This window comes from Hyperoodon ampullatus (assembly GCF_949752795.1).
Source record: "Hyperoodon ampullatus genome assembly, chromosome: 7".
NCBI lineage: Eukaryota > Metazoa > Chordata > Mammalia > Artiodactyla > Ziphiidae > Hyperoodon > Hyperoodon ampullatus.
This window is the reverse complement of record NC_136920.1, coordinates 105,489,391-105,505,176: the sequence shown is the minus strand read 5'-3', so window position 1 is coordinate 105,505,176 and position 15,786 is coordinate 105,489,391. Positions and strand designations below refer to the sequence as shown.

At 37.3% G+C, this 15,786-nt stretch overlaps 1 protein-coding gene across 2 annotated transcripts in view; it reads right to left on the bottom strand.

Annotated features, from left to right (window-relative positions):
• NPAT (nuclear protein, coactivator of histone transcription) overlaps positions 1-15,786 on the bottom strand; it is a gene marked incomplete at its 5' end in the record, with an annotated part of 52,830 nt that overhangs the window by 22,387 nt on the left and 14,657 nt on the right. For both annotated transcript variants that reach the window (XM_079708483.1, XM_079708484.1), the window contains 3 exons: positions 2,592-2,664; positions 3,946-4,006; positions 14,029-14,147. In XM_079708483.1, coding sequence (XP_079564609.1) covers positions 2,592-2,664; positions 3,946-4,006; positions 14,029-14,147 — 253 coding nt within the window. The remainder of the gene's footprint in view (positions 1-2,591; positions 2,665-3,945; positions 4,007-14,028; positions 14,148-15,786) is intronic.

The window sequence follows — 15,786 nt, the reverse complement described above, 5'->3', positions numbered from 1 at the left end:
TAAATACTTCAGAATCCAAGCTGATTTCAAAGGAGATCCTGATTTCATCAAATTTATGACTATGACATTACTTCATAGAAGCTCTAAAGGAATAAAGCAAACAGATAAGAAAATTCACAATACAAGCTGATTCTCCTTTTACTATGAACTGAAGTTACCCATGTATTGGTATTTTGTAAACAGTAAGACACTGTGCCATTGTCCTTAAAAATCTGTCAAATAAATCTCTACCAACAAGGACCACAGAACTTACCAAATCGAATAAGTTTTTTTTTTTTTTTTTTTTTTTTTGGCCACACCCCATGGCATGCAGGACCTTAGTTCCCTGGCCAGGGATGGAACCAACCTCCCCTGCATTGGAAGGCAAAGTCTTAACCACTGAACCACCGGGGAAGTCCTGAAGAAGCAGGTATTTTTTTTTTTTTTTTGCGGTACGCAGGCCTCTCACTGCTGTGGCCTCTCCCTTTGCGGAGCACAGGCTCCGGATGCGCAGGCTCAGTGGCCATGGCTCACGGGCCCAGCCGCTCTACGGCATGTGGGATCTTCCCAGACCGGGGCATGAACCTGTGTCCCCTGCATGGGCAGGCGGACTCTCAACCACTGCGCCACCAGGGAAGCCCCGAATAAGCAGTTTTAATAGCAAACGAACCAATCTTGGAGAACACCTGGCTAAGAGCCTTCTTTTTTTATGTAACACCTTGTCAATAAAATGTTGCCGTAACTTATAAATATTCATAGGTGTTAATTAAACTGTGAATGTCTTTGAGGATGTTTGCAAGGGGAGGAAAGATGAGGGTCAGAAAAGGGGAATAAGAGTAAGACTATTGGGCCTTCCCTGGTGGCACAGTGGTTAGGAATCTGCCTGTCAATGCAGGAGACACAGGTTAGACCCTTGGTCCGGGAAAATCCCACATGCCACGGAGCAACTAAGCCCGTGCGCCACAACGAAGCCCACAGCCCTAGAGCCCGCACACTGCCACTACTGAGCCGGCGTGCTACAACTACAGAAGCCCGTGCTCCTAGAGCCGGTGCTCTGCAACAAGAGAAGCCACCTCTGGATGGACCTAGAGTCTGTCATACAGAGTGAAGTAAGTCAGAAAGAGAAAAACAAATACCATATGCTAACGCATATATATGGAATCTAAAAAAAAAAAAAGGTTCTGAAGAACCTAGGCGCAGTACAGGAATAAAGACGCAGACATAGAGAATGGACTTGAGGACACAGGGAGGGGGAAGGGTAAGCTGGGACGAAGTGAGAGAGTGAAATGGACATGTATACACTACCAAATGTAAAACAGATAGCTAGTGGGAAGCAGCCGCATAGCACAGGGAGATCAGGTTGGCGCTTTGTGACCACCTAGAGGGGTGGGATAGGGAGGGTGGGAGGGAGACGCAAGAGGGAGGAGATATGGGGATATATGTATAGCTGATTCACTTGTTATAAAGCAGAAACTAACACACCATTGTAAAGCAATTATACTCCAATAAAGATGTAGAAAAAAAAAAAAAAGAGAAGCCACCTCAGTGAGAAGCCCACGCACCGCAACAAAGAGTAGCCCCTGCTAGCCGCAACTAGAGAAAGCCCACGCACAGCAACAAAGACCCAATGCAGCCAAAAAAAAAAAAAAAAAAAAAAAAAGTAAGACTACCAAATAAGATGTGGTACAGAGTTACACAGAAAGCATTTGGACCCATTCTAGCAGTTTAAACTGAGGAAAGAAACAAGGCCCCTCCTTAAGTGGGGTATTCACTTGTAGCTGTCAGAGAAGGGTAAGAAACTATGGTTTACATACTAGACTCTAGTTAAATAAGATACATTCTAAAATTGATACCTATTCTAAGGATGGTGAAACTGGCATTCCAAGGCCCTGACATATGTAGAAGGCAGATATTAGTCCCATATGAAAATTCTGAAAGCAGAAGATTCAGAAGTATTACTGTTCGTTTCTTTATAAGGGAAGAACAAAGGAGGCATGGATTCCACATATCAATTTTCTGCCTGTGTAATGAAGATACAACTGTATAAGGCAAGCCACATGGGGCCCACGTTAGGAGATTTGCATTCACCAAGACTGGGACTAGGGCTTCCCTGGTGGTGCAGTGATTGAGGGTCCGCCTGCCGATGCAGGGGACGCGGGTTCTTGCCCCGGTCCGGGAGGATCCCACATGCCGCGGAGCGGCTGGGCCCGTGAGCCGTGGCCGCTGAGCCTGCACATCCGGAGCCTGTGCTCCGCAACGGGAGAGGCCACAACAGTGAGAGGCCCGCGTACCGTAAATAAAAAAAAAAAAAAAAAAGACTGGGACTAGATTTGTATTCAGCCAGAGATCTGCCTCTAAATTGTTATGGGAACCTGGGAGTGCCATTAATTTCCTCATTTCTAAACATTTTATTAAAATAGGCAATTTATTTCAAATTATTTCAATCAAAGACAAAGAAATATCAATAACCTATAATTTCAAAATTAGATCAGTGTTATATAAATGCACAGTGTAGGTCTTAAGATTTATATGTGAAGTGATTCTTACACGCGTTTGCATTCCAAAATCATTATGCACATTCTGATAAGCTTATTGTATAAGCTCTTTATTACCTGATCTGAGAAAGTGTATGGTCTAACTTCTTCCACAGAGATGACAAAATTGCTGGGACATCATTTGATGTTTCTAAATCATAAGAGGAAACGTTTCATAATAAATACAGGTGGAGAAAATTCATCATTTAACTTAACAGACACAGAAAATCAATAAGGAAAACTTATCTCTCAGCTGTTGACATTTTGTTGGGAACTGAGAAATAAGCCTATCTTGTAAAAGACCTGCAAAGCTACAACGAGGCTGCTTTCTTTGCTCAAGCCATTAAGAATCAGATACAATACGATGGAAGAGGAAACTTGTGAAAACTATGCAGGTTTTTTTTTTTTTTATGCAGGTTTTTTAGATCAGTCATTTTATATTTTCTTTGAAATAAAAAAGACAAACTATTTTAAATCTTTCTTCTATTATCATGTGACATTTGAAAGTAAATTAAAATAATTTGACTTATAAATTAAATTTATAAAATTACACAACCCCCCGTGGAGTGTGGAAATTAGTTTTCTACATCCAATGTTTTCATGTCCAAATCACCATGACTGCTCAGCAACTACTCAGAATTACAGGTAAAATTCCTGAGGACGAATTAAGTCTTTTTCAGGATGTGTTCTAAAGCCACAATGACAGGAAATTCATAAGGTATTTAAATTCTTTACTATATACTTATAAAAGCTCAAACCAGAGAAAGCTACCCAACATAAAAGTAGGATATAAACCTTCGTATTGCAATAACATATTGTTTCTGAGGTCATTTACACATTAAACATTCCTGTAAGATAGATAAAATAGTTTGGGAAAAGAAAACCTTCAGGCCCTGAACTTCTAGGCTTATTACTCTCTACAGTTTCTAGTTTTGTGATCTTGGAAAAGTCATCTGGCTTCTTTAATCCTCAATTTTCTGATACTTAAGAACAGGTCTAAACAATCGACAACTCTCACTGGATCATTTTAAGGACTGAGATAAAACCTATGAAAGCACATAGCACAATGCTGCAATAGACAGTACTCAATAAATGTTAAGCTTTTTTAAAAAAATGTTATCATTTACACTAATCCTTTACTGCTGAGTCTTTTAACATGTTGTAAACTATAGAAATAACCAATACGAGAGAATAAATCTAACTTTCTCCTTAAGACATGAATTTAGGAAAGTATTATTTTATACTTATCACTCAATAAAAATGAACTATTTAATTAGATATTTCACAGTAAATTTTATCTCATCATAGTTGACACAAGTTTTCTTATGGCTTTTAAGAAGTATTAATATCCTTTAAAAATTATTTCTAATTAAAAATATTAGATAAATGCTGTATAAAACTCACAAAAAAATCCCTGAACCTGAATTCTTACCTTTTGCTTTCATAGCTACATATTCATTCAAAATTGTTGTCAAATTTTTTCCAAATAAAGACTGAAAAGAAAAAGATCAAGCATTACCAAAACCAAATAATACTACCAATAATTTCCCACTACAAAATATTTCACCATAAAAATTAATAAAAGATCTGGATTACAGAGTAGATGATAAAGAAATGGTGAAGAGCAGGTCATCAAAGATGGCAACAGTCGCTTGTTGGGGGTGAATCAAATCTTCTAAAGGTAAAGAACCTTGTCTGTTTGAATAAGATATTGTGACTATGTTTCTTTAGGTAAGATAGTACAATGGCAGGAGTGCAGTTTTCAGTTGGGAGGTAGGGATCCAGTCACACAAATGAGGACCCACTCCTAATCTGCCCTTTCTATCCTGAATGCCATGTGAACCTGCCAAAGAACAAAGTAAAAAAACTGAGTGTAAGAGATATCCTTCCCAAGGATCAATACCTTGCTATTTTCACTTCTATCATCTCATAAAGTCATTCCCCACTGCCCCCATTCCTATCAGTAATTAAAGGGCAGGCTTTTGTTACCTCAAGTTTGAGGTCATATAATAGAACAGGGAAGAGCCAAGGATTTTTAGAGCAGACAGTTCTGGTTTTAAGTTCAACATTTACTGCATGTGTGAAAAATCACCCAGATTTTCTAAGGCTTACTTTCATATATAAAAATGACTTCCTAATGACTTAAGACATATGACTTAATTAATACAGTCTTTTGTGGTGAAGATTGATGATAAAGGTAACATATCTAAGACAATGTCTACACATAGGTGATTACTTCCCTTTACCCTCCTGAACTTTCATAGCAGATCCCTATTTTATTCTTCTGTGTCATTAAAATTTTTTTAATTTTATATTAGAGTATAGTTGATTAACAATGCTGTGTTAGTTTCAGATGTACAGCAAAGTGATTCAGTTATACATATACATGTATCTATTCTTTTTCAAATTCTTTTCCTATGTAGGTTATTATAGAATATTGAGCAAAGTCGCCTGTGCTATATAGTAGGTCACTGTTGGTTATCTATTTTAAATATAGCAGAGTGTACATGTCAATCCAAAACTCCCAATCAATCCCTCCTCCCCCCTCCCCCCCAGTAACCATAAGTTCGTTCTCTAAGTCTGTTTCTGTATTGTAAAAAAGTTCATTTATATTATTTTTTAGAAGATTCCGCATATAAGTGATATATTTGTCTTTCTCCGTCTGACTTACTTCACTTAGTATGATAATCTCCAGGTCCACCCATGCTGCAGCAAATGGCATTATTTCATTCGCTTTAATGGCTAATATTCCATAGTATATATGTATCACATCTTCTTTATCCATTCATCTGCTGATGGACATTTAGGTTGCTTCCATGCCTTGCCTATTGTAAAAAGCGCTGAAATGAACATTGGGGTGCATGTATCCTTCCGAACCACGTTTTTCTCCAGATACATGTCCAGGAGTGGGATTGCTGGATCATATGGTAGCTCTGTTTTTAGTTTTTTAAGGAACCTCCATACTGTTCTCCATAGAGGTTGTACAAATCTACCTTCCCACCAACAGCATAGGAGGGTTCCCTTTTCACACTCTCTCCAGCATTTGTTTGTAGACTTTCTGACGATGGCCATTCTGACTGGTGTGAAGTGATATCTAATTGGAGTTTTGATTTGCATTTCTCTAGTAATCAGCGATGTTGAGCATCTTTTCATGTGCCTCTTAGCAATCCGTATGTCTTCTTTGGAGAAATGTCTATTTAGGACTTCTGCCCATTTTTTGATTGCATTACTCATTCTTTTGATATTGAGCTGCATGAGCTGTTTGTAAATTTTGGAGATTAATCCCTTGTTGGTCACATCATTTGCAAATACTTTCTCCCATTCTGTGGATTGTCTTTTCATTTTCTTTATGGTTTTCTTTGCTGTGCAAAAACTTTTGGGTTTAATTAGGTCCCATTTGTCTATTACTGTTTTTATTTCCATCACTCTAGGAGATGGATACAAAATAACATTGTTGCAATTTATATCAGAGTGTTCTGCCTATGTTTTCCTCTAGGAGTTTTATAGTATCCCGCCTTACAATTAGGTCTTCAATCCACTTTGAGTTTATTTTTTTGTATGATATTAGAGAGTGTTCTAATTTCACTTTTTTACATGTAGCTGTCCAGTTTTCCCAGCACCACTTATTGAAGAGACTGTCTTTCCTCCATTGTATAATCTTGCCTCCTCTGTCGTAAATAGACCGTAAGTGTGTGGGTTTATTTCTGGACTTTCTATCCTGTTCCACTGATCTATATTTCTGTATTTGTGCCAGTACCATACTGTTTTGATGACTCTAGCTTTGTAATATAGTTTAAAGTCAGGGAGCCTGATTCCTCCAGCTCCATTTTTCTTTTTCAAGATTGCTTTGGCTATTTGGGGTCTTTTGTGTCTCCATACAAATTAAAACATTTTTTGTTCCAGTTCTGTGAAAAATGCCATTGGAAATTTGATAGGGATTGAATTGAACCTGTAGATGGCCTTGGGTAGTATAGTCATTTTGACAATACACATTCTTCCAAGAACATGGTATATCTTTCCATCTATTCGTGTCATCTTTCATTTATTTTCATCAGCATCTTATAGTTTTTGGAGTACAGGTCTTTTGCCTCCTTAGGTAGGTTTATTCCTAGGTATTTTATTCTTTTTGATGCGATGGTAAATGGGATTGTTTCTTTCTCTTTCTGATCTTTTGTTGTTAGTGTACAGGAATGCAAGAGATTTCTGTGTATTAATTTTGTATCCTGCAACTTTACTTAATTCACTGATGAGTTTAGTACTTTTCTGGTAGCATCTTTAGGATTTTCTATGTATAGTGTCGTCATCTGCAAGCAGTGACAGTTTCATTTCTTCTTTTTCAATTTGGATTCCTTTTCTTTTTCTTCTCTGACTGCTGTGTGTAGGGCTTCCAAAACTATGTTGAATAAAAGTGGCAAGAGTGAACATCCTTGTTTTTGTTCCTGATCTTAGAGGAAATGCTTTCAGCTTTTCATCACTGAGTATGATGTTAGCTGTAGTTTTGTCAGATACTGCCTTTATTATGTTGAGGTAGGTTCCCTCTATTCCCACTTTCTGGAGGTTTTTTTAATCATAAATTGGTGTTGAATTTTGTTAAAAGCTGTTTCTGCATCTATTGAGATGATCATATCGTTTTTATTCTTTAATTTTTTGATGTGGTGTATCACACTAATCGATTTGTGTATACTGAAAAATCCTTGCATCCCTGGGATAAATCTCACTTGATCATGGTGTATGATCCCTTTTACTGTATTGTTGGATTTGGTTTGCTAGTATTTTGTAGAGAATTTTTGTGTCTATGTTCATCAGTGATACTGGCCTGTAATTTTCTTTTTCTTGTGGTATCTTTGTCTGGTTTTGGTATCAGGGTGATAGTGGCCTCACAGAATGAGCTTGGGAATGTTCTCTCCTCTGCAATTTTTTGATATAGTTTCAGGATAGGTAACTCTTCTCTAAATGTTTGACAGAATTCACCTGTGAAGCCATCTTGTCCTGGACTTTTGTTTGCTGGGAGTTTTTTAGTCAGTTTCAATTTCATTACTTGTGATTGGTCTGTTCATATTTTCTATTTCCTCCTAGTTTAGTCTTGAGAGATTGTACCTTTCTAAGAATTCATCCCTTTCTTCTAGGTTGTCCATTTTAGTGACATAGAGTTGCTTGTGGTACAGTAGCTTCTGTGTTATTTGAAGTCTGAGAAGTTAAGGGATACACCTAATACTAACTTGATCATTATATCCTGCTTTATTTTTAGTAGCTAAAAAAAACATTTGCTGAATGAATGCTATACAATGAATTATGTCCACATAAATTCATGTGAGGTCACAGCAAGAAGGTGGTCGTTTATAAGCCAGGAAGACAGCCTTCACCAGGATCTGAAACAGGGGCACTTGATCTTGGTCTTTCCAGCCTCCAGAACCATGAGAAGTAAAAATGTGGGTGGTAGATTTGCTTGTAGTTACTAGGGTATTACTGCAGCTAGGCCCCCATAGCACGCAGAGTTACACACACAGATATGCTAATCCACATATAGCAAAAATCTGGGGCCTCCCTGGTGGCGCAGTGGTTGAGAGTCTGCCTGCCGATGCAGGGGACATGGGTTCGTGCCCTGGTCCGGGAAGATCCCACATGCCGCGGAGCGGCTAGGCCGGTGGGCCATGGCCGCTGAGCCTGCATGTCTGGAGCCTGTGCTCTGTAACGGGAGAGGCCACAACAGTAAGAGGCCCGCATACCCCCCCCGAAAAATCTGTATTTCTGTATATAACTGTACATATATTAAAATAAACTTCATAAACTTCATAACTGATATCTCTGACTATATAATTTAATGCTACAGGTCTCATTCTTATGCTTATTTGTACTTTCTTTCTCACAGAGAAACCTGGCTCCCATTATCTATATTAATTTATTTGTTAAAGTTGCTAATTTAGAAGAATTCAGAAGAATTTAAGATTCATTCACGTTATTACATGAATCAACAGTGCTGCTTTTTACTGCTTACTAGTAGGAGTGTACCAGTTTGTTTATTCATTCACTTGCTGAAAGACATCTTGGTTATTTTCAGTTTTTGACCACCACAGATAAACATCAGCATGTAAGTTTTTCTGTGAATATAAGTTTTTCAATTTACTTCGGTAAATATCTGGTTGTATGAATGCTGGGTCACATGGGGCCCAGTTGTTTAACTTTATAAACAACCGACAATCTGTTTTGCAAAGCGGCTGTATGATTTTGCATTGTCATCAGCAATGAATAAGAGTTTTTCTTGCTCTGCATCTTTGCCACCAAGAATCTGACAAACTTTAAAAATTGTTTTTTATAGTAGTCATTCTAATATGTATGTATCAGTATCTGATTGGAGTATTAATTTTCATTTTCCTAATGGCTAATAATGTGGAGTATTTTTTTCACATGCTTATTGCCATTCCTGTATTTTCTTTGGGGAAGGGTCTTCAGATCTCTTGCCCACTAAAGAAAAAATTCAGTTAAAAAAAAAAGTTTCCTATATATTCTGGGCACAATTCCTTTTTCAGAGCTGCAAATATTTTCGCCTAGCTTATGGCTTCTCATTCTTTTAATATTGTCTCTTATAGAGCAAAAATTTAAAATTTTTATAACGTTGAATTTATCAAATTTTCATTTTTTAGTCAGTGCTTTTAGCTTCATGTCTAAAAATTTATTACCAAAACCAAGATTGCACAGTTTCTCCTATGTTTTCTTCTGAAAGTCTTATAGTTCTATGTTCTACATCTTGATCTATTATCCACTGTTGGTTAATTTTTGTATGAGGTATGTGTAAAGGTTCTTCTTTTTCTTCTTTTTTAAAAAATCTGGATGTCTAATTGTTCTATCACCACTTGTTGTTAAGATAATCCTTTCTCTAGTGAATTGCCTTTGTGCTTTTGTCAGAAAAATCACATTTGGACTCTCTATTTTGTTCCACTGATCTTATGCCTAACTATCTCCTAATGCCACTCAATCCTGATCACTATTGCTGGTTAGTAAGTCTTAAGGTCGAGTAATGTGAGTCCTTGAACATATCCTTTTTAAGAACTGTTTGGGTTATTCTTCCACAACACTACTTAAGTGGTACCTGTGCTCCTACTCCAAGGGGCCAGCACTGCACATCAGCAAGCTGGCAGCAGTAGTGGCTGGGCCTCAGACCCCCAGTCTGAAGGATAGCCCTGCCCACCACCACACCCACAGCAGCTGCGGCCCAACCACAACAGGAAGGTGCACACAGCCCACACAGTGGATACCCCTGGAGCACCTGGCTCTGGTGACGGGGATTCTACCACTGAGCCCACCGGACACCTTCTACATAAAGCCACTCTTTCAAGACCAGGATAATACATAGAAATAAATACAGAGAGCTAGGCAAAATGAAGAGACAAAGGAATACCTTACAAACAAAACAAGATAAAACCCCAGAAAAAGAACTAAACAAAAGAGAGATTAGCAATTTACCAGCTAAAGAGTTTAAAGTAATAGTCATAAAGATGCTCACTGAACTTGGGAGAAGAACTGATGAACTCAGGTGAGAACTTCAACAAAGAGAAAATACAAAAAAGAACCAATGAGAACTGAAGAATACAATAACCGAAGTGAAAATAACACTACAGACAATCAACAGATTAGAGAATGCAGAAGAATGGATCAGCAATCTGGAAGACAAGGTAGCAGAAATCACCCAATTAAAACAGAAAAGATTGAAAAAAAATGGGGATAGTTTAAGGGATCTCTGGGACAACGTCATGCACACTAACTTTCCCATAATAGGGATTCCAGAAGGAGAAGAGTGAGAGAGAAAAGAATAGAAAACCCATCTGAAGAAATAATGGCTGAAAACGTCCCTAACTTGTCAAAGGAAAAGACATCCAAATACAGAAAGCATAGAGTCCCATACAAAATTAACCGAAAGAGACCCACACGAAGACACATTATAATTTAAATGTCAAAAGTTAAAGAGAAACAGAGAATCTTAAAAACAGCAAGTGAAAAACAACTAATTACATACAAGAGAACCCCTATAAGATGATCAGAGGATTTTTCAGCAGAAACGTCACATGACACAAGTGACTGGCACAACATATTGAAAGTGCTGGAAAAAATAACCAAACAACCAAGAATACTCTACCTGGCAAGATTATAATTCAGAAGTGAAGGATACAGTTTCCCAGATGAACAAAGCCAAAGGAGTTCATCACCACTAAACTGACCCTATAAGTAATGTTTAAAGGGACTTCTTTAAATGGAAAGGCCAAAACTAGAAATAAGAAAATTATGAAAGAAAAATATCTCACTGGTAGAGACAAACACATAGTAAAGGTAGTGGATCACCCACTATAAAGCTAGTATGAAGGTTATATACGGTCTACAACAGACTCAGTTGTTCAAATCTAAAGACACACAAAGAGTAAAAATGAAAAGATGGAAAAATATTCCATGCAAATGGAAATGAAAATAAAGCTGGGGTAGCAATACCTGTATCAGATAAAACAGACTTTAAAACGAAGACAAAGAAAGGCATTTCATAACGATAAAGTGATCAATGATCTTTTAAGTGGGTGCTACTTTAACAAAAATCAGCTATTGTCAATAAACCAATTCAACACAAACAAATCTGATACTGGACTGCAAGTTAATGTTAAGAATGTGATTACGGGCTTCCCTGGTGGTGCAATGGTTGAGAGTCCGCCTGCCGATGCAGGGGACACAGGTTTGTGCTCCAGTCCGAGAAGATCCCACATGCCGCGGAGCGGCTAGGCCCGTGAGCCACGGTCGCTGAGCCTGCACGTCCGGAGCCTGTGCTCCGCAACGGGAGAGGCCACAACAGTGAGGGCCCGCGTACCGCAAAAAAAAAAAAAAACGAAACAATGTGATTAGGACTTCTTTGGATTTGTGAACAATGTTTTTGGTAGCTTTACAAATATAATAATTATAAAGTATTTGGCAGACAGGATAAATTAACTCTGGATTACAACTTATGATATTGTGAATTTAAAAAAGTCTAATAAAAAGTTTATTGAGTATTTTTCTCTGAATGCTCTCATTCTTTAAAATTATTGTCATTAAATAAATGAAGAGCCTAAGAGTATCCAATCATTTGCGGTGAAGATCCAAAATCCCTGAAACTGTTGGGATCATATGTGTTATTTATTTAATTTTTAAAAGCGGTTTAATGTTCACAATAAAATTGAGAGGAAGGTACAGAGATTCTCCATAAATTCCTGCTTCCACAATTGCAATGCCCCCCCATTATCAGCATCACTCCCAAATGTGTATTAAATTTCAGTTTTTTTTAGATTTTGAGATAATGCCTATTATTCCTGGACATAAACTGTGTATTATGTAATAACTCCTGCGGGGTTGGGGCAGCAGCTCACAATCTAAAATTAACATTCCTACAACTAAATGGATAAATAGTTAGAGAGTGGGATTTTTAAAAAGGGCTATAAATATCAGTTCAAATTAGGTCCTGCTGTCAAAAGAGTTGTGGATCTGGATCACTCTCGTAAAATGTTATCATCAATTTGCTGATGCTGAGTATGCGCCTGGTAGATATTCATTAAATTAGGAAAATCACTTCCTAATTGGTATCAAAGTGAAAGCTGATTACAGTAAGTCCCTTACATATGAATGAGTCCCATTCCAAGAGCTCATTTGTTAAGTCCAACAAAGTTAGCCTAGGTACCCAACTAACACAATCAGCTATATAGTACTGTATTTTAATAGGTTTATAATACTTTTCACACAAATAATACATAAAAAAACAAACACAAAAAATAAAGAAAACATTTTTAATCTTACAGTACAGTACCTTGAGAAGTACAGTAGTACAGTACAATAGCTGGAATACAGGGGCTGGCATTGAGTCAAAAGGCAAGAAGAGTTACTGACTGGAGGAGGGAGAGGAGGTGGGAGGCGGTAGAGCTGAAGGATCATCAGCAATAGGAGATGGAGGGCAAACTACAATTTCACTCACGCCTGACGTTGATGGCACAGGTTCTGGTTCCTTGCTGGATTCAATTCCATCTATCCTCTTGAAAAAACGACCCAGTGATGTCTGGGTAGTAGCATTTCGCATCTTTGAAAGTTTGCAATTTGAAGGTTCGTATGTAGGGGACTTACTCTATTTCCCTTAGGTAGACACAGGGCTTTCTGTGTCACATCGTTAGCCATCCCCCTTAAATGAATGGATTAGATGCAGTTTCTATTTGTTTATTCTTGAAAAAACTATTTGAACAACAAAAGGATGTAAATGGTACCTTGCAGATCAGACATAGTCAATAAATGGCCATTTCAAAACAAAAACAAACAAAAAACTCGTTGGGATTTTGACTGTAATGAATGTATAGATCAAAATTTGGAGAACAGACGTCTTAACAATATTGAGTTGCTCATTCCATGAACACAGAGTATCTCTTTTTATTCAAGTCTTTGATTTCTTTCATGTAGATTTTAGCATACAGATTTTACGCATATTTTGTTAGATGTATTACCTAAGTATTTTAGTTTTGTTTGTTTGTTGGGTGCTACTGTAAATGGTATATATATTTTTTAATTCCACTTCCCGTGGTTCATTGTAGGTATAAAGAAATATGATGGACTTTCGTACACTTTGTATCCTGTGACCTTGCTAAACTCCAGCAGTTTTGTAGGTTTTTTTAGGTTTCCTCCATAGATAATCATGTTGTCTGTGACAGTTGAAATGAATCTAAAGACCCATGTTTAAAATAAAATGACAAAATACCATTTCAAATAATGTAGTTCTAGCATATACCCATTAAATACCAAACAATGCTCTACTGGTCTAGTGATATTTTAAAAAGAGGTGACAACAAGATATCAAAATATCTGTTTTATATTTGTCTGAGGTAAGCAACTATAGGAAAAGCAAATATAGGAAAGATTGGACTGCTATATAATGCCACAGACCAGGTGGCTTGTTTCTCATTGTTCTGCAGGCTGGGAAATCCAAGATCAAGTTGGCAGATGATTTGGTTACTGGTGAGGACCTATTTCCTGGCTTGTAGACATCTTCCTTCTTGTGTGTGCACATGAACATTTCTCTGTCTTTCACTTTTTAAATCCCATCATGAGGGTCCCAACTTCATGTCCTAATCTAAACCTATTTACTTTCCAAAGGCCTTACCTCTAAATACCATAAACTGAGGGGTGGGGTTTCAATATATGAATTTTGGAGGGATACAAATATTTAGTCCATAACAGGCAGTAAACAAGTAAGCCCCAAAATAAGCAGTAGTGAAACTAATTAGAAATGAGGGTGTCATTTTGAAACTGACTCTCAAAGTCAAAGTTGGAACTCACTTCCCAGCTTAGACATAAATGTATGAAAAAAAGAGCTGGCCTTCTTTAGGTCTTTCCACCCATACATGAATACAAACTATCAAATTTCTGCCCATTTTGATTTTGCTAATGAGCTGATTTTTAAGACCATGTTTATAGTGTCTTATGTGGGTCAGTGGTGAAATATTTCCTTAAAGAACAAATCACTCACCAGTAAGCAGGCTGGGATAAAACCTTCATCTGTACAGTGTTCTGCATATTCTTTTAAATTTGAACTTTCCAAAATAAAAGCCTGGCAGGTCGAAGTAAGGTTCTCTTGTTGTAAGTAACCTAAAGGAAAAATAAAATGTAACTCAGTAATTTTAGTAAATGCTGTACTTTCAATTAAAACTGCTGTCGAAAATACTACAGCAGTTTCATATCATAAATGTAACTTCAGGTGAACATGGCGGGATTCTACAGCCTTGCCTGAAACACCAGTTTGTGCTGCAGTACAAAGCAGAATTCACAGAACAGCTGTTCGAAAAGAAAAACTCTAGCTAATATGCTGTAAAGCCATAGTAAACAAAACAGTATGGTACTGGCATAAAAACAGACAAATAGATCAGTGGAACAGAACTGAGAGCCTAGAAAAAATCCACAGCATAAACGGTCAACTAAATTTGACAAGGGAGCCAAGAATACTCAATGGAGAAAAAAACATCTGTTCAACAAATGGTGCTAGAAAAACTGGATATTCACATGTAAAAGAGTGAAACTAGACCCTTATCTTACACCACTCACAAAAATTAACTTGAAATGGATTAAAGACTTAAACATAAGACCTGAAAGCAAGAAACTCCTAGAAGAAAACAGGAAAAAAGCCCTTTGACAGGGGTCTTGGCAATGATTTTCTGGCTTTGACACCTAATGCACAAGTTACAAAATAAAAAATAAACAAGTTGGAATATATCAAATTAAAAAGCTTCTGCACAGCAAAAGAAACCCATCAACAAAATGAAAAAACAACCTATGGAATGGGAAAAATATTTCCACATATCTATCTGATAAGGGGTTAATAACCCAAATAAATAAAGAACTCATAAAATTCAAGAGCAAGAAACCAAGTTATCCAATTAAAAAGTGGCAAAAGACCTGAAGAGACATTTCTCCAAAGAAGATACATAAAAGGCCAATAGGTAAATGAAATGATGCTCAGCATCACTAGCCATTAGGAAATGCAAATCAAAATCACAATGAGATATCATCTCATGCCTGTTAGAATGGCCATCACCAAAAAGACAACAGAAAACAAATGCTGGAGAGGATGTGTAAAACAGGGAACCCTTGTGTACTGTTGGTGAGATTGAAAACTGATACAGCCACTACAGAAAACAGTATGGAGGATCCTCAAAAAATTAAAAATAGAACTACCATATGATCCAGCAATTCCACTTCTGGGAATATATTCAAAGGAAAGAAAAAACACTATCTTGAAAAGATATCTGTGCCCCCTGTGTTCATAGCAGCATTATTTACAATAGCCAAGGCATGGAAACAACCTAAGTGTCCACTGATGAATGTATGGATAAATAAGTTGTGGTGTATATATACACACAATGGAGTATTATTCAGCCATTAATAAAAAAATGAAATCTTGGCATTTGGGACAACATAGATGGAACTTGAGAGTATTATGGTAAGTGAAATAACTTAGGCCAAGACAGACAAATGCTATATGATCTCACTCATATGTGGAATCTTAAAAACAAAAACAAAAACAAAAAAACCCCAACTGAACTCACAGAAAAAGAGACCAGATTTGTGGTTACCAGAGGCAGGGGATGGAAGGAGGGGCAATCAGAAAACGGTGGTCAGAAGGTACAAATTTCCAGTTACAAGATAAATACAGTTGACCCTTGAACAATGCTGGGGCTAAGGGCATCGACCCTCCACACAGTCGAAAAATCCATGTATAACTATAGTTGGC